Source organism: Dermacentor silvarum, chromosome 7, assembly GCF_013339745.2.
Source record: "Dermacentor silvarum isolate Dsil-2018 chromosome 7, BIME_Dsil_1.4, whole genome shotgun sequence".
Taxonomy (NCBI): domain Eukaryota; kingdom Metazoa; phylum Arthropoda; class Arachnida; order Ixodida; family Ixodidae; genus Dermacentor; species Dermacentor silvarum.
The window spans coordinates 184,247,622-184,273,583 of NC_051160.1; the positions used below are offsets into that span (position 1 = coordinate 184,247,622).

The 25,962-nt window shown below is 47.9% G+C and overlaps 1 protein-coding gene across 1 annotated transcript in view; it reads left to right on the forward strand.

Moving 5' to 3' along the window:
* LOC119459391 (heat shock protein 75 kDa, mitochondrial-like) overlaps positions 1 to 25,962 on the forward strand; it is a 58,865-nt gene that overhangs the window by 14,734 nt on the left and 18,169 nt on the right. The window contains 1 exon segment of the mRNA XM_049671691.1: positions 23,978 to 24,193. Within this exon segment, the coding sequence (XP_049527648.1) occupies positions 23,978 to 24,193 (216 nt within the window).

A 25,962-nucleotide genomic window follows, 5' to 3' on the forward strand; every position in this document is an offset into this window, starting at 1 on the left:
AAGTTCATTCCAGCATGGCGCACACCCAGTAACGCAAGTGGGCATAAAAGAGGTTCATTCAAGCATGGCGCATACCCAGTAACAAGTGGGCATAAAAGAAGTTCATTCAAGCATGGTGCATACCAAGTAATACAAGTGGGCATAAAAGAGGTTCATTCAAGCATGGCGCATACCCAGTAACACAAGTGGGCATAAAAGAGGTGCATTCAAACATGCCGCATACCCAGTAACCCGTGGGCATCAAAGAAGTTCATTCAAGCATGGCGCATACCCAGTAACACAAGTAGGCATAAAAGAGGTTCATTTAAACATGCCGCATACCCAGTAACCCAAGTGGGCATCAAAGAAGTTAACTCAAGCATGGCGCATACCCAGTAACGCAAGTGGGCATAAAAGAGGTTCATTCAAGCATGGCAACCTAGTAACACAAGTGGGCATAAAAGAGGTGTATTCAAGCATGGCGCATACCCAGTAACACAAGTGGGCATAAAAGAGGTTCATTCAAGCATGGCATACCCAGTAACACAAGTGGCCATAAAAGAGGTTCATTCAAGCATGGCACATACTTAGTAACACAAGTGGGCATAAAAGAGGTGTATTCAAGCATGGCACATACCCAGTAACACAAGTGGGCATAAAAGAGGTTCATTCAAGCATGGCACATACTTAGTAACACAAGTGGGCATAAAAGAGGTGTATTCAAGCATGGCACATACCCAGTAACACAAGTGGGCATAAAAGAGGTTCATTCAAGCATGGCACATACCCAGTAACACAAGTGGGCATAAAAGAGGTTCATTCAAGCATGGCATATACCCAGTAACACAAGTGGCCATAAAAGAGGTTCATTCAGCATGTCACATACTTAGTAACAAGTGGGCATAAAAGAGGTGTATTCAAGCATGGCACATACCCAGTAACACAAGTGGGCATAAAAGAGGTTCATTCAAGCATGGCATATACCCAGTAACACAAGTGGCCATAAAAGAGGTTCATTCAAGCATGCCACATACTTAGTAACACAAGTGGGCATAAAAGAGGTGTATTCAACCATGGCACATACCCAGTAACACAAGTGGGCATAAAAGAGGTGTATTCAAGCATGGCGCATACCCAGTAACACAAGTGGGCATAAAAGAGGTTCATTCAAGCATGCCACATACTTAGTAACACAAGTGGGCATAAAAGAGGTGTATTCAACCATGGCACATACCCAGTAAACAAGTGGACATAAAAGAGGGTATTCAAGCATGGCACATACCCAGTAACACAAGTGGGCATAAAAGAGGTTCATTCAAGCATGGCATATACCCAGTAACATAAGTGGGCATAAAAGAGGTTCATTCAAGCATGGCATATACCCAGTAACACAAGTGGCCATAAAAGAGGTTCATTCAAGCATGGCACATACCCAGTAACACAAGTGGGCATAAAAGAGGTTCATTCAAGCATGACACATACCTAGTAACACAAGTGGGCATAAAAGAGGTGTATTCAAGCATGGCGCATACCCAGTAACACAAGTGGGCATAAAAGAGGTTCATTCAAGCATGGCACATACCTAGTAACACAAGTGGGCATAAAGAGGTGTATTCAAGCATGGCGCATACCCAGTAACACAAGTGGGCATAAAAGAGGTTCATTCAAGCACGGCACATAGTAACACAAGTGGGCATAAAAGAGGTGTATTCAAGCATGGCACATACCCAGTAACACAAGTGGGCATAAAGAGGTTCATTCAAACATGCCGCACCCAGTAACCCAAGCAGGCATCAAAGAGGTTCGTTCAAGCATGGCGCATATCCAGTAACACGTGAGCCTTACTTGTGGGCGCCCACCACGCTGGCTGATGCCTTTGTTGCGAAAACAGAGTCGCTAATAGTTCGCGCTGTAAGAGCTGGGATCGTGGCCTAGCCAATGGTAGGAGTTGGAGTCGGGCATATCCAAAGTGGTAGCTGGCCCATGCCGTCGTCCGCCTCATCAATGTTTAAAGGGAAACTGAACAGGTTTTAGATTTCTAAAAAGTGACGTTTTTCTGAAGCGCAGACACTTGAAATCCCCGGTACGAAGTTTTGTTGAAACAAAACTTCGTACAACATCATACAAGTAGCGGCGGCGTAATTGAGAATTAAAATCGCAGCTATGCTCCGCCCACCGCGGCTCGCGGAGTCAGCCTGCGGCAACGGCGGAAGGGAAAAGCTAGCGGAAATGACGTCAATATAGGGGTCCCAGGCACCCGCGCGGAAAGCGTGTGCAGCTTTTGCGCGTCAGTCGGGTTGTATCGGTGGCCTTTATCGCAAATGATCAAGATCTCCACCCTGCGTGTCCGGCTAACGCTTCAAAGGACTGTTACCGCAAGGAGAACTCCGTCTAAGAAGCATACAGTGTCACCATGCCATCCTTTTGCGCTGCTTACGGCTGTACGACCAACGGCGGCCGAGACGACGTCATTTTTCACAATTTCCCATGGCAGAAAAAACAAGCTGCTCAGTGAATTGCAGTGGTGAAACGAATTAATTTCAAACTTTCAAGAACCACTCTTCTCTGTTAAAAACATTTTTGGGACAGTGATTACCATCAGAGTTTATCGCTGATGCGTGCAATCGGAATTCCGGTGAAATCTGCTCGACTAAGGCCAGGCGTGGTGCCATCGTCTTCGCTCATAAACGAAATGAATCGCCGCCACCGAGAGCAGCCTTCTGTGATACACTTTGTTTTTTTGTTTTTTTTTTCTCTCTTCCAGGAATTTCGTTTACTTCCTGGAAGCACAAACATTCTTCTTCTATTTCCATTGCACTGCAGTGCATGCAGGAACACCTGTCGCATCAGAAATATACGTCACGTAGAAAAGACACCTAAAATAAAGTTTCAATCGGATACCTAAGTGCCCATACGCCTGAGTGCTTACATCACTTGCTTTAAGGAAAGCGGCGGATTGTTAAAAAGCGTGAAACGACAGGAGTGGGCTTTTACCTCTGATCGTTTCAACACAACCGGGAATCGAGGGCCAAAAAGCATAAAATAGAACTACAGTAAACTGCAGAGATGCATAACAACGTGCAGTGGCACACGTTTTTGTTTTTCGTCAAATTCCCGCACGACATTGCAAGCAGCCCAAGCACGCCGTCGCGGCGTCGAACGCTGCTTCTAGCACCGTGGGTCACAAAACAGCACAGCTATACTGCAAAAATAAGAAAATTCACTTCCGTGCGGCGTATATTTGTCTGGCACGTCTGCACCTTGTATTGTTATCTTAGTAACTTGGTAACTGCAAAATGCACTGTGCTGACAGTGCGTCTCCGCATTCACTGCAAGATAGAATAGCAATGATTGCACGCATTGTTTGTTGCGGTCACAGCACAGCAGAATGCATCTGTGGAAGTAATATGTACACTTAATTAAATTATATTGCAAATACAATAATTTCCATGCGATGTGTACCTTCAGGGCAATTCGGCAGTCGCACTTTATTACTAGCAAACCAGCAACAGTAGAATGCACTGTGTACAAAACGAGTCTCTCTACTGTGTACAAAATGAGTATTTCTTTCCGTATTCTGTTATAAGGACAGCTAAGGCAATGTCGAACGCTGCTTCTAGCACCGTGGGTCACAAACAGCACAGCTATACTGCAAAAAAAAAAAAATTCACTACCGTGCGGCGTATAGTTGTCTGGCACAAATGCTGCAATGGCAAATGTCGCAATTCGGTCCTCGGATCTGGCGGGCTCCGGCCATTCCAACTTCCGCGCTGGCGATCGCGCTCGCGCTTGGCGTAGTGTTTCCGTTGTCGGGCGACTGGTTCAAACGCGTATGGTGTCACGCCAATCACCCCTAAGTGGTCAAATTATCCATAACAGCAACTGAACCATGCGAATCGTCTGGAAGGTAGTCGCAGCACCTGGTGAGAAGCTGTCACGTTGCGGCGGGCTCTCGTGGACGCATGGATTGACGTCACGGTGTGCTCCACCAACCATCGATGCGAGCCGGATGCGCCGCGCGCCGCCCAGTCGCAGCACGGAGTTTTTTTGCTAATAACGCGTTTTTGGCTGCGCCATGTCAAATTTCTTGTCGATTTTTCTGTTCAGGGTGTTCAAAAGTATAAAATGGTGCTTATAACTCGATTTTTTAACACGAAAGTGTTTTATGCCGGGGTCCACCAAGACTTCACTGACGTATTCCGTCACGGAAATACGTCATAGAACATAATACAAGAAAGAAACCAGAAGAAAAAGTTCCACAAACATGCAAAATTTGGAAATCGAACCCACGACCTCTCGGTCCGCGACGATAGATCGCCGAGCGTTTAACCCATTGCGCCACAACGCATTTGCAGAGAGCTACACAGACGCGCCTTATATATCTAACACTCCTCCGTGTACCCGCGCTCTTGCTCGGGGCGGTGCCGCTGCCTACGAGCAGAAAAGAGAAGTACTGCATTATGACACTAACGCGCACCGACATGAACGCTTCGGTGGTCTCAGCACTACGACGCCTCGATGCCAGCATTCGAAGGGACGCTGGCATCAAGAAGCACTACCAACGCCACCTAGGTGGCGTTTCACCGTACTCAGCACAGCGGAGCGTGGCCTCCGCAATTAGCTCTGAAAATGTTTCTGAAGTTGATCGCGGAGGCTGCAATTACGACGCGCTGTACGCGCTGATTTGACTCGGTGACGATTCAGTTACGTGCTTTGTCTTGCGCGTTGTATTAGTGTGTCAGTTACGTGCTTCGTCTTTCGCGTTGTGCTAGCGTGTGCAGCGTAGTGCAGCTTCCATATGCACGACGGTTGCTCATGTCATCGACGTTGGTAGTCGTGATGGAGGAGACGTGCCACCAGGCGTCAGCGTGGGTGCATCAACGCCTAAGGGCGCTTAGTCACAAAACACCAATAGACATTATATATCAATGTGCAATAAACATTACACTACTTCTGTGAAGACACGTTTCACTTTCGTGTTCTATACCGATTCCTATATAAGAGGGATCAACCACATTTTTTTTTGGAAACCTGTTCAGTTTCCCTTTAAGACGTTGAAGGGAGGAACAGGTTTCTCATCGAGAACAAAGAGTACTGGGTTTATTTACAATTTTTACATGAGAAGTAGGAGAACGATACGTCCTCTCAGTCTAGCTTGACTGGACCGAAGCACACTGGATCGAAGCACTGCCTACATCTCGGGGCAGTGGGAGAGCACTCTCGATGGCCCGCACAGTCTGCTTAAAAAAACCCTCTGTTGAAGCTGCGGTTCCACCTTTCTCCAATCGGAGCGTCGAGAGTCACCGAAGGTCCGCCTTGAGGGTGAGGGTGTGCATAATCCCCCGGCGCCTTCGTTTCCTGACCACATTCGGAGAACTAGTGCCCTCGGGCACACACTGCTCACTCCCCCACATAAAGGAGGGGACACTCGTAGACAGGTGGCTTCGCGCCTTACTTGAACAGACGCGTCTGTTGTTCTTGGAATGGGCCAGCCATCGATGGGTTTCAAATCAAATCAGGTTTATTTTTCCATAAAGAAATGGAGGGAGGCCTGAGCAAAAAGTGAAAAACTAGTTCACTTGACAAAGGCTCAGGCCCCTGTTTACATGGCAGACAGCAGTCATGACCAGAAGAAGAAAAAAGAGGAAAAAAATGCACATAGGGAAAAAAGCACATAGTTATACAATTTTAGTTGCAATTATACAAGTGTGATAAGAATATAATGAGATGCAAGGAGAACGGCCTTGGCGGCCAGCTGGTCGTCGAGTGGCCGTGAGAACGCGTCGTAGCAGAGGCCCTTTTCCAAATCTCCTCCTCCTAGCGTCGTGACACTTACTCTTTGAAAGGTGGTAGAGGCAAGGAGTCGCTGCTGATCTTTCCCGGCGCTACGTTTTTCAGCCTCCCGAAGCGATGCGTCACAGGAAATCAAGAGATACTTCAATCTTGCTGCCCCCGCTGGTCGCCGAACGTAACAACTCCTCCGCGGCCCGGAAAGTCTCGACCGGCCAGTGCTGACAACTGCTGGTCAGGAAGAGAATGGCTGGTGTCCAAGAAGATGGCTGGCATTCTGCAACAACTGCAAACTCGGAATGTCTCCAACCATCTCACAACAACCGCCACGGAAGAGTTGATCCCGGCAACACAGTACCACTCAGCGTGTAAACACCCGGAATCAGCTGCTTAATTTACCAGGCCTCATACCAAAATTTCAATATAAGCCGCTCAACTGGGACTACAAATTTCGACCCCAAAATTTTGTGCCGCCAAGCGAGTGCTCACGTTCCTTTGAGTTCAACGAAACCCGACTGTCGCGCTGCACGAGAGCAAAGGTATACACAGAGCTAAACCAAGGGCTCTAAATAACCAACGCTTCAGCATAACTTGAGCAGCCTAACTTCACGAGTAGCCTGTTCATACCCTTATCACAGTGGACTACTTATCGCACTACTGGCGCCACTGCACAACGCCAATGTTGCGCTCGCTAATCACAACGCAGATATATATATATATATTATTATATAATATATATATATATATATATATATATACCGTAAATACCGATCAAGCGCCCCCCCCCCCCTCGATGTGAGAATAATGCAGGGAATGTTGGGGAGGGGGCCCTTGTTCGGTACTGCGACAAAGTGCAAGATGGCGGCCAAAAATTCTACCCCCCCCCCCCCCCAGAAAAAAAATGCAGAGTCGAAAAAACGGAACCGAAAGAAAAGGAAGACACACAGAAGTGCACTAGGTAGAACTAAAACTCTTTATTATTCATTCATTTAATCGCTTCGAAGCCGTCAAATGAGTCTTCAGAGTCCGATGCGAAAACGAGGCCTAGGCACTCTGTCTGCAAGCCCTCGCGAAGTTCTGGGGCCACGGCACCGATGTCACAAAGCTGGTCATGCAGCTGACCATCCTCAGAACCGTCGAGCGCATTAGCAATGCCGCACCCTTTGAAGGAGTGCGCGACAATCTCTTCCGTGACAGCGGCCCATGCCTCTGACACAAAGTCAAGGGCATCCTGTCGCGACGGCTTCCTTAAATTGCCTTTCGGCGTTCTTCCTCTTTTCTAATGAAGCTTTTCCACGTACGGCGAAGGTTGGCCTTGAATGGCCTATTCCAGAACACGTCAGCTGCTGCAGTAGGCTTGTGCACCCTGCAGGCACATACACGATGTCTGTGTCGCGCTGGTCTAAGGCGTCCTTGTTGCCTGCATTTTGTGGATGGGTGCCTGATCGAGCACAAGTAGTCGCCGCACGTCATCGCTGTTTGGCCCCCACACCCTGGTCAGCCACTCCTGCAGATTGTCTGATGTCATCTATCCATTTTTTGATGCGGTGACGCGGACATTTGCTACGAAAAGAAAACTAAATAAGTTAGCGGTAATCACTGTGATCGAGCATCTCTGTTATCGTTACTCTCCGCTTTGAAAGCCAGCAGAAAAGAACTTGGTGCACAATGGTCATCACTCACCTGGTATGCGAAGACTCATGAACGCCTTTGGTGGAATTCTTCCGCTCGGTTCCTTAAGAATTACAAAAGCTGGGAGCTTGTGTCCACTTGCGCATGCTGCCAATGCAACCGTGAAGCCCCTCCGGGCGCAACCAGTGTTCGCTATTCGCACAGTGTTCTCGCCGACCACGTTGTTCGTGCTGTTGCCGGAGAGTCCATTCTGACCATCGTCTGGTCCATATTTGAAATGTTTGAAGAGGGTGTAGTCGTGGCGTACCCGGAGAGCGTTCACGGCGGAGCGAAAAGCCTTTGCTGCCTCGGTGAAATCTTTGGGTGTCTTTTGGCTTTCGTTGGTGGCTTCGCGCATTGTAACGCCAAACCGCTGTTTCCATCTCTTGATGTACTGGCTGGATGCAAGAAAAATTTCCCAACTGCAAGCTGTGCGCAATTTCAACAGCTTCTTCAGAAAGCAGTCTGTTACTTACAGCACGCCCTGCGCTTTTTCTCGCTCTAGAAATTCAAAAAGAGCGTCATCCACTTCTTCGCTGAACACCGGCGCTCCATTGCTCAACTTCCGCCGAAGCTTGGCCTTGCCAAAGTTCTGCTGCAGCAAAGTCTCATACTTCTTCTCCCACTCACGGATCCTCTTTCTATCTAGGCTGAAGTGGCGAGCTGTCGCGTGCACATTCTTTCCGTTGTGGCGATGCCATTCCACGACTTCGATTTTTCTTTTTCACTGTGTATGAGTGCATGTCGCGAAGTCACAGCCACATGTGGCACAGCAAAACAACAATGATAAAATGGCGACCGTCGCCAATGTCAAGGTTGCCAGCGTCAGTGTAGGTGGCCCGTTCTTGGATTGGATTTTGGATTAGACAAGAACGTAGCCAGAAGCATGGTTTTTGGCACGGTTTCGGTTTGGAAAGTTCCGGGGCGAGTCGCCAGCGAATTGGGGAGGGGGGGGGGTGGCGCTTGTTCGGTAGTGCACGATAACTCGAAATTCTCAGATTATGGGAGGGGGGCGCTTGCACGGGTGGGGGCGTTTGATCGGTATCTTACGGTATATATTTTTTCAAATACTGTTAGCCCTTCCGGGCTGTTATAGGGTGGGAAGGGTACATTTAATCAATACAGCACAGTTCTAGCTCTTTTTCAAAAGTTTCCAATGAATAGTATTGTATACTCATCGGTCAAGGTATTCCATTTTATAATTGTTTTAGGCAAAAACGAATATTTATAGACGTTAACTCTTGGCATGTAGGACATAACTGCAAAGGGATGGTTAGTACGGGATGACCGTCCTTCGGGCAGCCGCAAGTATAAGCCGGAATCCAAATTGAATGCTGGTAAAGATACTTAAGCCTAGCAATTTTTCTGCGAACAGCCAAAATTGGTAGCTCTGCACGTGCAAGAAGTTCTGTTACGGACTGCGTTCTTCGGTAACAGGAAAATACAAACCTCACTGCCATTCTCTGACCACACTCAAGCTTGTCAATAAGATATTTCTGATTTGGATCCCAAATTATACTTTCGTATTCCAGAGTTGGCCTTACTATTGATTTATATGTTTTTAGTTTGACATCCGGTTGTGCATCTTTTAGTTTTCGCCGTTGGAATCCAAGTTTCCGTTGGGCTGTTCCACATATATTTTGTACAGTTATGAGAAATCGTAATTCCTAAATATTTAATTTACTGGATCGTTTATTTCTATGTTGGTAATTATATACGGGAACACAAATGGCGTCTTCTTCTTTGACACAATCATAGAAGTGGACTTTTCATAATTGATTAGCATGTTCCACTTTACACACCAGTCATATACAACTTTCAAAGAGTCATTCGACAGGACCTGGTCTTGCAGGCTTTTTATGCGACAAGATAATACAATATCATCCGCAAACAATCGAACTTCGACAAGAGAATGTATGTCCTTCGTGATATCATTGATATATAATAAAACAATATAGGACCCAGACGAACCCTTGCCGAACCCCGGATGAAACTGATGCAGTCGAAGAGCATTCTTCGTCTATTACCAACAAACTCTTCTCTGTTCGCTAAATAAGCCTCAATCCAATTGATAATTTGTTCATCAATACCAAAATCGTGCAGTTTGTGTAATAGCTTCACATCACACACTATGTCGAAGGCCTTGGACAGATCTATAGTAATAACATCTATTTGTTCTCTCGATTTAAGCCTGTAGCAAAAGCATGAGTAATTTCGAAAAGTTGTGTTGTTGTCGAGAGACGGCTACGGAAGCCATGCTGCTTGCCGTAAAAAAGTTGATGGCTTTCAATGGATCTACAACATATTTAGGTATTGTATGCTCTAATATGTTACATGCAGAACTTGTGATAGATATAGGACGATAATTGGAAATGTCCAATTTATCACCAAATTTAAAGACGGGCACAACTCTTGCTAACAGCCAGTCACTCGGTACAGTGCTCTCACGTAACGATGCTATGAATATCTTCTCTAAAAAATAGGAAACCTATTCACAGTAACGCCTCAAAAACTCATTAGGTATTTTATCAGGACCAGGCGACTTCTTAGGATCCAGCTTTAGGAGTAATGAAATTACGCTTTCTCGCGATATGACAATGCCATTACATTGCTGCCTGCCTGACGCTTCCATTGAGGGTTCGCCTTGTTTTGACCTAAATACTGGCACAAAGAAACTATTAAATGCTTCAGCTATTGATTTCGGTTCACAGCATAAAGCACCGTTTATTGTACTCCGTTTATTATTGGATTAGAGCTGGAGAGACACCTCCAAAACTTTGGGTAGCGCTCCTTATATACTGTGGCAATGTTGTAGAAAGGATATGCGTTTTGGCCTCCTTGAGCTCTTTTTGCACTTGCGCACTGAGAGTAGCAACTCAACTGTGCTGACATGTTTGGGTTTGTTTTTACGAACACATGGAGGCATCGTTTTAAGTGGATGATATTTCGAGTAATCCACGGATTCTCGTTTCAAGACCGCTTTTTTTTTTTGTGTGGTACAAATTTCTTCAAACAATTCCTCACTGTTGAAATATTGCCACAGGTTCTCAACGCTATCATCTTGTGGCATTGTATCAAAGGCAGATTCTAAGTAGTCAATAACTGAAGTGTCATCAGCTGCATTAAAATTGTAAATGTCTACCGCCTTCTTTTTGAGGCGCACTTCTTATTAACATTAATAGTAGCAAGTACACTGTTACGGTCCGAAATTCCCTCGTGAATATCTATTTTATAATCAAAAGCTTCTCCAGACAGAAATATTAACAGCGAATTACAGTTTCCTTGAGTTCGAGTGGATTTCTTGACCGTCTGAATGAGACCATACTTCGTCATAATCTCTAACATCGAGTCATCATGAGACCTTTCCATAGAGCCGGGAACTCGCGCGTCCCAATCTACTCCGGGCAAATTAAAGTCACCTATAAGTATAATTCTGCTTCTACAGTTCGTTAGAGTACTTAACTGTTCATCAATTTTTTGGAGGTAGTCGACAGGGCTTGCTGGAGGTCTATAAATGACCCCGATTACTAATGTCATATCGGTCATAACTAGTTTACACCATACGCTTTCGTGATCACTAATAAAGGGGAAGGGTTCATATTGCAATGTGTTCTTGATGAGTAATGCCACACCTCCTCCTCTGTTTGTCCTGTCCCTGCGGAGCACATTATATGAGCTAGGAAACACTTCTTCACTCTGAATATCTTTATACAGCCACGTCTCTGTCACGGCAACATGAGGATTGTGTAGTATCATTAAGCATTCGAGGCGGTCAGCTTTATTTAGCATACTTGCGTCTCACGCAGATGTTTTCTTTCCCTATTGCCTTTGCAGGATACGCCTTGAAGAACAAAACTAAACTTGTGTAACTTACGCATTCACAAGAATTTTAGAAGAAAACGTGTCTGCCAATAAGTGCGTCCACACACGCTTAATAGGAAACACAGAATATTGCCGCCTCGAACACACATGAGCGAACCAATCGCAAATATTCTGTTTCCTTCCGTCTGCACAGGACATGCGCTAATGGAATGTACCTTCTCAGTGCAAACTATGCACTCACTGAAAACATAACGTGCTTAGCCGTAAAAGAAAAATTTACATTTTTATTGAAGGTTAACCGATACCTGCGTGCGTAATTATAGGCTTTTAACAAATGACCTTGGTGCTTCAAGCCACAAAAAAACAAAACAAAGCCTAACTACTCATTAATGAGCACTTCGCGAAACTAAAAGATTTACTGAAAACAAATCTTTCAAACCCGGAGCTTCTCAAACGAAAAAATTAACAAAGCTAAAAATTACTTATGTAAAGAAATTCTAATCCCAAATCGCGAAACCTTTAAATGTTCAAAAATAATAAACAAACAAAACAATGTTTGCTTCTACGGAACCTTTCTTTTGTCTACCATTCTGACTGTTTAAGACGGACTCATCTTTTGAGCCGCACACAAGGTGGCTGCGCCTTGAAAGCTGTTCTGGCCATCCAGGAACAACAAAAGGCCTGACATTCTGTCAACTCTTTACAGACGTCACAGTCCCCTGCCAATTTCATTTCATTTTATTACCTTAAAGACCCCTCTGGGGGGTGTTACATAAGGGTTGGATATACAAAGGAAAGATTTTTGACAAAGGTAACCACATGTTAATTCCGCGACAGGTAGTCTGTAACAATTTGAAGAAATAGTGTCGGGCAGGTGACAGCGGCAATGCTGTGGGAAAGGTCATTCCAATCGGATGTTGCACGTGGAAAAAGAGGAGGCGGAGAATGTAGCAGTGCGGCTGCGTGGCCGGACGACTTGAAGGGCATGGCCGGTACGATGGGATATCTGGGCTGGTGGGATGATAAAGCTTGGACGGTCACGGGTGCTGTAATAAAGCTTGTGGAACAGGGTTAGAGATGCGATGCGGTGGCGGAGCGCGAGAGGCAATAGAGATGATTCTGCTTTTAAGGATGATACACCGGTGTGATATGAATAGGATGAATGGATAAATCGGGCAGCTCGATATTGCACTGCTTCAAGCGTATTTATGAGATACACCTGATGCGGGCTCCAGATGGCAGCGGCATACTCAAGTTTGGTCTGATGATGGATTTGTAAGTCAGCAACTTTAAATGTTCAGGAGCGTGACGTAAATGACGTTTCAGAAAGCCGAGTGTTTATTAGCAGACGATAATATGCTAGTGATATGTGCGCACCATGTTAGATCATATGACAATGTTATTCCTAAGTACTTATATGTTTCGACACTCTCAACATAAACATTACCGACAGCGTAAGAAAAAGATAAGGGGTTACGACGACGCGAAAAAGATACTGATTCACATTTAGTGGGGTTAAGTGTCATGAGCCACTGGTCACACCATGCTTGAATACAGTTAAGATCATTTTGAAGAGCTTGCTATTCAGAAGGGTTAGTGATAGTACGATAAATGACGCAGTCGTCCGCAAACATACGGATCTGACATGTCACATGTAAAGGCAAGCCATTTATGTAATTAGGAACAACAGGGGCCCCAGTACCGAACCCTGGGGGACACCGGACGTTACTGGGAGAGGGTTAGAGATGTGCTCATTAACAAAGACAAACTTGTGCCCTGGCAAAATGCTTTCAAAACGACCTCGGTCAACCGCGTCGCAAATCCTCGCCACTTCACCTCGTCCTGCCCCCTTGTGCCTCCTCGCACTACATGCTGCACCCCGAAAAAAACGACGGAACGACGGGGAACATAATTGCCCCGTGCCATTTGTCTGCGTTCGTGCTGAGCATGCTCCTTTGACGCTTTTGAGCCGGCTGCTCGGACACACTTTAATCAAACGCTGATCGCACCTTTCTTTTCTTTGCGCCCCGCTCATGTCTCCTGACGCCTTTCACTTTGCTAGGCTGCGTCAGACTCTCTACCGCATTTCGATCCTTACAACGCTTCCTTCTACGGCGCCTTTTCTTCGAACTCACTTTTGAGTCATCTGCTCGTGCCTCGTGCTGACCGTTACGTATCTCCTCGGTTCGGATCACTATCTTACCCGCACAGTCTGAGTGATTTACTATTAAATCATCTCCCTCTTGGCCCCGACTGGCGGACAGCTCGACCGACTCTGGAACAATGCAGCAGTCTGTACTCGAGCTACGCAACTCGCAATCCTGCAGACTGCCCTCTACTGCATTGTCCAGCTTGCGCTGTGCATCGGCCCACAGCTCGTCGGTCTCAATCGCTGTCTCACCTGCACATTCTGAATGATTCGTGCCTAAATCATCCCTTTTTTGGCAACCTAGACTGGCGGACAGCTTTACCGATCCCTGAACCATGCAGCTGTTTTCCTTTGAGCTACGCAGCTCGCAATCCTGCGATGCCCACAACTGCATCGTCCAGCTCGCACTGCGCATCGGCACGCAGCCCTGACTCGACCTGGGTGCTCATGTCTGTCGGGTCAGCAGTGCCCTGTTCCTCGTTAACGACCTCGCTAACAATTCCTGCGACGCCCACACATGGTGACTGTGCCAATTCATTCACAGCTAGCTGTTTCTACAGTGCTCTGTTGGTGGCACAGCACCTCGTCGCTCTCACTTGTGGGAATGTGCGACTCTCACGCGTCCCCTGATGTTGTTTTCCCCGCATGTCTCCTGTAGTCCGGCTTCTCTGCGTGGCTACCGGCGGTGGTTGCGGCACGTTGCGAGAGATGGCGCTAGTGTCGCGATGCTAACGCCACCGAAACGCCGGGGTCAATTGGGAGAAAAAGGTCGAGGGCTCTCTCTTTGGCTGGGGATCGGCGACCAACACGCACGAACGCTTCGCGCGTGCGCCGGCCCGCTTCGCGCGACCGTCGCGCGAGGCTTAGAGCGGGACACCGGTATGGACGAACACGGATCGTTCTAGCGCGCCACCGTTCGCGTGACCGTACACGTGAACGACTAGGCGATGGTGTCATAGCATGGGGCGAACGTATTCGCTCGCTATCGGGTCGCGGTGAGTCGGACTTCCTTGATTTGTCGCGCGCCCGTGTGAATGTTCTATTGGTTGTAATTCGGCTAGTATGTATTAGTGTATGAAAGGTGCAATAAATGCCCTTTTGATTGTCTGCACTACTGCGTTGTTGTTCCTTTGTCCCAAGAGCACATGTGAGACCCCACATCTGGCTGCCCAACGTGGACCTCTTGGGGCATCGGACGATAATTTTAAGTTTTGCTCGGTTCGAGATGTTTCAACCGAAGCGTAGTCCTAGCGTGGATTTTGATCGCTAGTGTCGGCGGTGTGCTTTCTTGAGTGAGGCGACGGTTGCTGTAGCGTGTTTGAACTTTTCAACATGCTAAGCCTTTTCGCGAGTGTTTTGAAGTACACTCGTCGGTACGAGAGCCACGTGGTCTGCATCCTGGGAGAGCGAGGCCTAGCGCCCGCGGAGCATTGGCAAGCCTGAAGCGAGTGAGTACGGAAGCCTCGTGGGTGGTCCGAATTTCTTATGTAAATAGCTTCTTCTATATCTTTGACTTCGGAAGTCGAGGCTCAGGGAGCCGGGTGGCCGCGGGCCACGGGTGCCGCTACGGGCTGACTGGTATTGCGGCCTGGCACCGGGCGCTCCGACACCGTCTGGGACGGTGGGCGCCGTCAACTCGGATGCTGTGTGCACCGAGCGGAGTAGGACCACCTCACAGAGCTAACGTCTCCTCGCGGCTGCCTGTTCTTGTGCCCATTTGGGTGTTGTTTTTTTTTTTTTTGGGGGGGGATGCCGGTTGTTGTCAAAGTAGCGACGCATTAGGCCTAAGGCTTGACAAAGCCGCCTGTCGCACGTTGAGGGACACAACCTGTGGACCGTGGTGTTGAGGTGTCGCACATTGCTTCCCTCATTAGTTCGCCTAGCACGAATTGAAATTCTCGTTCGACTCAAGAAAGTAAGCTTTGTTCACGTGAACTTAGCATCTGCTATGCCGCCCGAAATTTTGCTAGCCGAATTGAACATCGTACCACGTGGGCGATGCGTATGCCGAATTCCTCTCCCTTGCACTACTTTAGTGTTTGTCGAGTGCGTTGAGTGTACGCAGCGTGAGCGGAGTCACTCCTGGTTTGCTGTCACCTGCACATCGTCAGCGCTGCTGCCCCGGACTACAATCGAGCTACCCCAGGCTTTGGAGATGCCTGTGGTCAATGTCGGCGCAGCGACTTCGGCGGCCGCCAATGTCCGGCTCGCAACCCTCGGCGGCTGGGAAAAGAGCCGGCAGTCACCAACGGCTACTGCGGCTCTAGTCAGCAGGGCGCGAGCGACGCTTGCTCGTGCCGACTTCTGCGTCGCCGTTTCCGGAGTCCTGGGCTGGAGTCGTGCCATCGAATCTGCAGACGTGGTGCTGTGACCAACGGATGCCAGCGGTGAACCCCAGAGTCAATGTCGGCTCGCACGTTGTGGATAATGCGTGGACATTTGATCGGCGGCGCCACTGTCGCATGTACTAACTTTTGTTCGCGACGCGCGCGTTGATAGGCCTTGTGACATGTTTCGCCGGCGTATGTGTAGTGATTTAAGGTTGGGGGGATGTGGGAATGCGCGACTCTCACGCGTCCCCTGATGTTGTTTTCCCCGCATGTCTCCTGTAGTCCGGCTTCTCTGCGTGGCTACCGGCGGTGGTTGCGGCGCGTTGCGAGAGATGGCGCTAGTGTCGCGATGCTAACGCCACCGAAACGCCGGGGTCAATTGGGAGAAAAAGGTCGAGGGCTCTCTCTTTGGCTGGGGATCGGCGACCAACACGCACGAACGCTTCGCGCGTGCGCCGGCCCGCTTCGCGCGACCGTCGCGCGAGGCTTAGAGCGGGACACCGGTATGGACGAACACGGATCGTTCTAGCGCGCCACCGTTCGCGTGACCGTACACGTGAACGACTAGGCGATGGTGTCATAGCATGGGGCGAACGTATTCGCTCGCTATCGGGTCGCGGTGAGTCGGACTTCCTTGATTTGTCGCGCGCCCGTGTGAATGTTCTATTGGTTGTAATTCGGCTAGTATGTATTAGTGTATGAAAGGTGCAATAAATGCCCTTTTGATTGTCTGCACTACTGCGTTGTTGTTCCTTTGTCCCAAGAGCACATGTGAGACCCCACACACTATGGCCTTCAACGGCCTCAGTCGCCATTAAGGCATCGTTAGCAGCTAACACTTTAAGTTCATCTTTGAACTCCCTGCTAACCTCACAGGTACTAACCTCTTTGGCTCTTGGCAAAACCCTGCTAGCGACTTCCTCCCACTTTCGCTGCCTCCAACCTACAGATTTCTCAAGCCGCCATTCTCTTCGATATACTGCTCCAAACGTCCGATGTATCTCTCCACCAATGCTACATACTTCCTGCTTGCTTCCCTTTCTTCCGGACTGCATTTTTCCTGCAATATTCTTTTCAACTTCTGCCTATTTTCTTCCTGTTCCTGTCTAATTTTTTCCTGTTCCTGCCTGATTGCTTCCTGTTCCTGTATTTTGCTTAGAATTCTGTTACTGAGATGTTCGATGATATACAAATCATTGTCGCTTTGGAGAATGGCTTTTCGAATCTCTGCTTCCTCCAAGTCCTCCTCTACGTCTACATCGAGCTCTTCGCACAACCACAACAGGCTAGCTCTCATCAAACTCAACAGGACCGTGGTCGCTACCTTTAAGCTTTGGCTCTGCTGTCACACAATACTTGCTACGATACACACGCAAATCAGAATTCTGAATCAGAATACAAGTAAAAGATCCCCAGCGATTCAATTCTACAAACACAGAGAAATTAAAGCCTTCCAGCCAAAACCAAACGCTTACCTACAGAAGCAGCACCATATCACCAGTCCTCCTTCGCCGTATCCAGTCAGTTGCAAGCGGTGGTCATTCCCAAGTCGCCTCCAACTTGATCAGGATACCGGTTGGTCACCACATCCATCCCAAGATCCGTGAGGTCAATCCCACCGCTGCCCACCAGTTGTAGGAGCTGGGATGTCGTGAGTAGGAGTTAAGAGTCGTGGTCTATTCGAGTTCCGTGAGGTCAATCCCACCACTGCCACCAGTTGTAAGAGTTGGGGTGTCGTGGCCTAGCCAGTGGTAGGAGTTGGAGTCGGGCATATCCAAAGTGGTAGCTGGCCCATGCCGTTGTCTGGCTCATCAATTCTGAAGACGTTGTCCGGAGGAACAGGTTCTCATCGAGAACAAAGAGTACTGGGTTTATTTACAATTTTTTACATGAGAAGTAGGAGAACGATACGTCTCCTCAGTCTAGCTTGACTGGATTGAAGCACTGCCTACATCTCGGGGCAGGTGGGAGAGCAATCTCGCTGCCCCCGCTGGTTGCCAAACGTAACAGCGCTCCATTTGTACTATACTCACCGAGCCTCTTAACACGGCTTTTCTTGAGTGAAAGTGTGCATAAAAGAGGTTCATTCAAGTGGGGCACATACCCAGCGTCGCATATTGAGTGATCCAAGTTGGTTTCGAACTTGGTTCCCTCAGCACAGCAGCCCAATGCTCTACTCCTTAGACCGTGGGCTACTGAGTGGCAGGAAAATGGTTAGAGTGTGGGGTCCCACACATGCTCTTGGGACAAAAGAACGACAACACAGTAGTGTAAACAATCAAACGGCCATTTATTGCACCTTTCATAGACTAGTACACGCTAGCCGAATTACTACCCGTAGAACATTCACATGGGCGCGCGACAAATCGAGGAAGTCCGACTCGCCGCGACCGGATAGCGAGCTAATATGTTCGCCCCATGCAATGACATCATCGCCTAGTCGTTCACGCGTAAGGTCACGCGAACGGTGGCACGTTCGAACGATCCGTATTCGTCCATACCGGTGTCATGCTCCTAAGTCTTCTCGGGAACGGTCCTGCGAAGCGGGTCGGCACATGTGCGAAAGGTCCGTGCTGCCCTCCGTCCCCACGCCGAAGAGCAAGTGCCTTCTTCCTTTTGCGCCCAAGTAAACCCGCCGCTAGGTGGCATTAGCAGTGCAACACTTGTGCCATCTCTCGCAATACGCCGCAACCACGCTGCTGTAAAGCCACGCGGCGAAGCCAGATTACAGGAGACAGGAGCCATGCGGGGAAAACATCAGGGGACGCGTAAGAGTCGCGTATCCCCACAAGAGACAGATAGATAGGCGGATAGATCGACACTGGAAAGTGCAGTAAGTATTGCAAGAATGCAAATCTCATTAAACACCATAAGCAATCGCATTGGATACAAGGCTCTAGCATGCCTCTGGCCACTTTGTTGCTATCATCCAACTGACCGTACCAGTCTCTTTTATGGCCAAGATAGTAGAGGTGGCCATGACTTGCCGCTTAAGTCTCGCGATGTGTATGATAGCGGAAGTCGCAGCTGTCGACATGCATGGATGGATAGAGGCTAGGCCAGAAGAAGCAGTGCCGGGTGCCATATAAGGTGGGTGCATTGTGTAGCTGGCAGAGGACAACTGACCACAGATGGGCACAACTAGAAGGTGGTCAAGGCCGTATTAAGGCGATCTGAGATAAGATGCAGTTGTCACTGTCTTACTTGATGATTTCAGGGAACCTAAGGAATTAAGTGACAGTTTGACAAAATCTAACCTGGTCGGGAAGAATCGTGGGGAAAAGCAAAGCAGATGCCGACCAAGGTGAAAAGGTATTTTTAAAACTTGACGTTTCGGCCACCACACGGGTGCCTTGTTCACAATCGTGAAGAAGGCAGGCTCCTGTGCGGGGTCTGAAACATTAAGCTTTAATAATAACTTTTTACTTTGGTTGACATCTGTTTTTGTTTTTGTCATGACCTGAGGGATGTAGAGACACAATCCTCATCCGGATGGAGCCAACCTAACTTACACAGAAGCAAAATTAAGTATTCTTGGAGGAAGGCAGAGAGCCCAACTGAGTTTTCTGAGATGATCTGCGAGATCCTTGCGCAAGGAAAGCCAGGAAAGGGCTTGGTGGTCAGTTACAGCAGTAAAGGTGCAACCTAACAGGTAGGGACGAAGTTTGCCGACAGTCAGCAAAGGGCAAGGCACGCTCGTTCTGTGATTAATTCTTCTCTAGGGTGGACAGGTACATTGACAAATCTTTTTTTTAGAATATTCTACTGGCGGGGTTCTTTCATGTGACGTGATATGTGAATATATTGTGAGACGTCGACCGATGCAATGCTTTTATCTCGGAGCAGCCACCTGAGACTGTGCCGAAGCACCACATGAGCCAAAAGATGGATGGATATCATCATCTTCATATGTACATATGAAGATGATGATATGCACAAATAGTGCTCACAATATTTATTAACTTGCCACATTTAATTGGCTCAGTTAAAAAGCACGAAATTGTGCGTTTTCAGAAAGTTTTTGCATAGACATTGTTAGGGTTTCAGCTACAATATTGTTTTACTATTTTCTTCTGTTGCTATAATTTATGCTAAATATAATGTTTGACTATGAATCATATACTTTTCCAGCAAATTACTTTCAAATTTGGCATTAAGTCACTTTGTGGCGATGTTAAAACCTAAATTATAGCTAGTTATATGGACCACCCTATCAGCATGTGATAAAGAAATTTTATTTCGAGTAAATTTCGTTTGAAGCGAGCTTGAAGTCCGCAACCAATCTCATCAGTAGGCACTCTCAAACTGTGCCTTCACTGCAGAACACTCCTGTCCTGACGATAACCTCAAAGCAGTTATGCCTTATTTTCGCCAGGGTGGCTGAACGGGCGTGTTGGGAAAGTTGCATTTTTGGTTAGCAGCGCGACGATCTACATGGAAACGAGAGAGAAGGGATAGGAAAGAGCAGCGCTCTTTCCTAGCGCTCTTTCCTATCCTTCCTTTCCTTTCCTTCTGGCCTAGCCTCTATCCATCCATGCATGTCTACAGCTGCGACTTTCACTATCATAGGAAACAGCGCTCTTTCCTATCCCTTCTCTCTCGTTTCCATGTAGATCGTCGCGCTGCTAACCAAAAATGCAGCCTTATTTTCATCACATAAATGTATTATCGTAAAACGTAGTTGCATCAGCTTTCAGATAGCGGGAACTTTACTGCCATTTACTGTGGATAAAAAAAGCATGTGCCCATATTTTATGCATAAAAAGTTCATAAGCATGGCGAGAACTCGATTGTCTCCTGCACATGTTTTGCAGTGAAGGCATACTTTGGGAGTGGTTACCGATCAGATCGGTTGTGGACTTCAAATTTTGAATGGTTTCTCGCCTCAAACAAAATTTACTCTAATTAAGATTTCTAGATCACAAGATAAAAGGTTGGCGTGTATTATGACCTAAGTCACATATTTTTATTTGAAGGGCCTTAATGCCTAATTTAAGTGCAAACATTTTAAAAAAGTGACATATTGTGAAATTCGGAAGTAATTTTCTGCAAAGGTACTTGATTTCGTAGTTGTACATTATTTTTAGCATGAATTACAGCAGCGAGGAAAAATGGCCAAAAACTATTGTCACTGAAATGTTAAGAATTTTTATGCAAACAATTTCTGATAACGCACAACTTTTCGCTGTTTTACTGAGCCAATTAAGCACGGGAAATTCATAAATGTGCATACCTATAACACAAAAACCACGTCAGTAGGCATGGCTTTTTTAGATTCTAAATAAGATTTGTTATTGTGCCTAGTTTCACACTTGATAAAAGAAAAATTTGCCTCTAACCAACTTTTGCTTGTTCGGGGAAACTTCAAAGAGCGCTTATATCACCAAAAATTTTTTTCCACACAATCATGTACACAATCGCCATCTAGCCCCAATTTTTTCGAAAAGAATCGGTGATGTCACTTTTGTGGTCTAGGACATTTTGTGTGGAATTACCCAGCTGTGAAGAAGCAAATCCATCATGCACTGTAATGTGGCCAGAGCAGTGCAAAGACTGAAAGGTATTACTTTAAATTGACAGAGGCCATTCGGAGTTGCGAATGTGTTTTTTCATGGTCTAGTGGATCAACAGCAATCTGCCAAGAACTCGAGTGAAGGTCAATATTATACGAGGAACATTTGATCTCATGAAGATCAGTGATACAATACAGGGTGATGTGTCGATAATCAACACAATGTTGCCAGGTGTTGGCCATCATCTTGACTAGCACAACAGCAGATGCCTATGCATTAGGGAATGGTTGAATGAGGTCCTTGACCATAGCCTTCGCATGCATTCCAAGAACGGCAGGTGTGCTGCCATTGGTGCACTGAGTAGCTGGGGTAATGTTGTGGAGCTGAGCGCAGAAAGCAGCGCCAAATTCCAGTGCTCCAGTTTGGAGGAGACTGCCAGTGACTACGGCACAGTCGCACTTCATGGTCGAAAACGCAGTAAGGGCTGCCTGGCAGTCAGGTTCGCATCGTCGGGGTAAATGCGATGCATTCCAAGAATGGCAGACGTGCTGTGCACTGAGTAGCTGGGGTAATGTTGCGGAGCTGAGTACAGAAAGCAGAGCCAAATTCCAGTGCTCCAGTTTGAAGGCGACTGCCAGTGACTATGGCACAGTCGTGCTTCATGGTCGAAACGCAGTAAGGGCTGCCTGGCAGTCAGGTTCGCATCGTCGGGGTAAATGCGATGCATTCCAAGAATGGCAGACGTGCTGTGCACTGAGTAGCTGGGGTAATGTTGCGGAGCTGAGTACAGAAAGCAAGAGCCAAATTCCAGTGCTCCAGTTTGAAGGCGACTGCCAGTGACTACGGCACAGTCGCACTTCATTGTCGAAACGCAGTAAGGGCTGCCTGGCAGTCAGGTTCGCATCGTCGGGGTAAATGCGATGCATTCCAAGAATGGCAGACGTGCTGTGCACTGAGTAGCTGGGGTAATGTTGCGGAGCTGAGTGCAGAAAGCAGAGCCGAATTCCAGTGCTCCAGTTTGAAGGCGACTGCCAGTGACTACGGCACAGTCGCACTTCATTGTCGAAACGCAGTAAAGGCTGCCTGGCAGTCAGGTTCGCATCGTCGGGGTAAATGCGATGCATTCCAAGAATGGCAGACGTGCTGTGCACTGAGTAGCTGGGGTAATGTTGCGGAGCTGAGTGCAGAAAGCAGAGCCAAATTCCAGTGCTCCAGTTTGGAGGAGACTGCCAGTGACTACGGCGCAGTCGCACTTCATTGTCGAAACGCAGTAAAGGCTGCCTGGCAGTCAGGTTCGTATCGTCGGGGTAAATGTGATGCATTCCAAGAATGGCAGACGTGCTGTGCACTGAGTAGCTGGGGTAATGTTGCGGAGCTGAGTGCAGAAAGCAGAGCCAAATTCCAGTGCTCCAGTTTGGAGGAGACTGCCAGTGACTACGGCACAGTCTCACTTCATGGTCGAAACCCAGTAAGGGCTGCCTGGCAGTCAGGTTCGCATCGTCGGGGTAAATGCGATGCATTCCAAGAATGGCAGACGTGCTGTGCACTGAGTAGCTGGGGTAATGTTGCGGAGCTGAGTGCAGAAAGCAGAGCCAAATTCCAGTGCTCCAGTTTGAAGGCGACTGCCAGTGACCACGGCACAGTCGCACTTCATGGTCGAAACGCAGTAAAGGCTGCCTGGCAGTCAGGTTCGCATCGTCGGGGTAAATGTGATGCATTCCAAGAATGGCAGACGTGCTGTGCACTGAGTAGCTGGGGTAATGTTGCGGAGCTGAGTGCAGAAAGCAGAGCCAAATTCCAGTGCTCCAGTTTGGAGGAGACTGCCAGTGACTACGGCGCAGTCGCACTTCATTGTCGAAACGCAGTAAAGGCTGCCTGGCAGTCAGGTTCGTATCGTCGGGGTAAATGTGATGCATTCCAAGAATGGCAGACGTGCTGTGCACTGAGTAGCTGGGGTAATGTTGCGGAGCTGAGTGCAGAAAGCAGAGCCAAATTCCAGTGCTCCAGTTTGGAGGAGACTGCCAGTGACTACGGCACAGTCGCACTTCATGGTCGAAATGCAGTAAGGGCTGCCTGGCAGACGTGCTGTGCACTGAGTAGCTGGGGTAATGTTGCGGAGCTGAGTGCAGAAAGCAGAGCCAAATTCGAGTGCTCCAGTTTGAAGGCAACTGCCAGTGACTATGGCAGTTAGGAGCAATCTCTCCGACACAAAAGCAACTGAAACATCGGATTCAAAGCCCGAAAGCAAAATGGTGCCTGCCCCGTCGAAGCTGTTCCAATGCCGATCTGAAGAAGTTCACCGAATACAATTCCTTGCAGGAGCATTATAGTGGAAAGTGAGGTATAAATTATTTTTACATGATATAGGCTGTTTCATATACAGAAAATAATTTGCACTAGGTAAGCTATGGTGTTGAGAGTATGCATTTCTCCATCGAATGAGTTCTGGTGAACGCATTTGATAACAAATGACATTAAGGCAAATTAAATTAGGTTTGCTCGTGTGGCATCACGCAAATTTTATTAAAATTTCATGCATTAGCAAGCTAAGGCCATTTTCTGCGCCTGTGTGGCACAGGCATTACTTGGGACTAGGTTCTGTCGTATGTTGCCCTGTCGTATGTTGGCCACGTCTAGTTTGCGCTGTACGTTTCCTTACATATGACACACCAACTAGCTGAAACCAAGGTTCTGCTGCAACACTCTATGGTTCTTGTTGACAGGCACTGTGGCTTCTGGAGCCCCGGGACGTGACACAAGCGCAACATGATGAGTTCTACCGCTACCTGTCGGGGGCATTTGACGTGCCTCGCTTCACAGTACACTTTTGCACTGATGTGCCCCTCTCCATTCGGTGCCTCCTGTATGTGCCCGAGGGCAAGCCCGGTCTCTTTGACATGAGCCGCGAGAAGGATGGTGTGGCCCTCTACTCACGCAAGGTAAGCAGTGCAATGTGTGTCATAAACTATATTGTCACGTAGTAGTGACGCTGAAGAAAACAGTCTTAAAACTGTGTACGACGAAACTGGTAGTTTATTGGGCGAACCTGTGCCCACAAAAGCAAGGTACACTCAAAGCACAACGATAGCGGCGAAAACAGTCGGCGATCGTCGAAAATCTGATCAGCGGCGAAGCGCGTCGGCTTTTATACCTGAGTCATTGAAGGTTCCAGATTAATCCCTGATGCCCGCGTGTCTTCCAGAAAGTTCTGGACAATTAGCATCGGTCATACAATCGGATAACATAAGCGTCGGTGAAAACAGGCAACGGAAAGAAGTATCGATAACGTTCTAGAAACTTCCGATACAGGCGCGTCCTGCGCCGAGCGATAACGTTTAACATTTCTTAGCCGGTGGAAAACGGCCACCGGTGAAAGATAAACATGTATACGTGTCAATACCCTCCCCTTAAAGAGCATCGTCCCGATGCTACAAACACGAAAGCGAAAACAAAACCATGCGTAATAAACAAACAAAAAAAACAATAACAAAGTAACAAAGTACCTAACGTCGTCAGCGGGCATAGAAAGGTTTAAGACGCGCCACATGGATGACTTCAGGCCGTGCCCGGCGCCGCTGGGATTGCGAAATGCCGTCTGGCACGACCTCATAGACCAGTGCGCCAATACGTCGGATTATCTTATATGGTCCGAAATAGCGACGCAAGAGTTTCTCGCTAAGTCCTCGTCGGCGTATCGGAGTCGCGTATCGGAGTCCTCGTCGGCGTATCGAAGTTGCGTTCAGCACCAGCAGCCGCTGGTGCTGAACGCAACTTCCCACCGACTACGTCGCCTTCTCCCCATGCCCCGCGAGTGCACGAAGTCTGCGCGCCTCCGGCCGCCTTCCTCTCTCGCGTGCGCGAGGCAAGCTTTTCAGCCGCAGACAGGGTACGGCGCAACCGAAACATAAAAAAAAATGGATTCCGCTTAAGTGATAATGACGATAGTGCTGAGCTGACCGAAAAAAAAGAAAAGCAAGTGCCACTTTTTGGAACGTTTTGTCGGCCAAGGAAGAGTGGGCATCGCCTCGGAGACGGGATAGCGTGCGTCTACCAATCTTGAAGGCTATACAGTGGGGCACTGCAAGCCAAGCCCGGCCAAGCCAGCGGAAAATCCAACATGGCGGCCCCCAAGATCGGGTAGCGTGGCTCGGAGCGAGCGATTTAGTCCGGAAAATCGAACATTGGCACCTAGATTCGTCCGAAAAATCGGTCACGAAAATGCATTAGCTCTATGGGAATCCTGACGGTACATCTGTAAAGTCCGGAATATCCAACAAGTCCGAATTTTTGGAGTCCATAAATCCGTCGGCTACTGTAGATATAAAAAATGAAACAGTGCGAGGGTCAAATACACAAGAATACACTTAACATTATTTCACTCAAACAAAGTCCAAAAGAAATCAAAGTTCAAAAGAAAACAAATCGTGTCATACGCGTGGCCGGGCAGCAGCAGCAAGTCCATAAACCGTGAAGTCAGTGCACAAAGCTTTCCCGAAGAATGCTGGCGGTCCGATCTTAAGATGTTGAGGTGGATGCGAATTGCTGGGCTGGGTTTCCCGGGAGTCTAGATTGGACGTCTTCTCTCAAGCAGGTTGAGCTAACTTGAGGCGAACTACCGTGAGCTTCGTTGCAGATGCTGGTTTGACGTCTCGTACGTCAACAAGTTCCTCGGAGTTCCGACGTGGCCAGGCAGCCCAGGCGATACTGG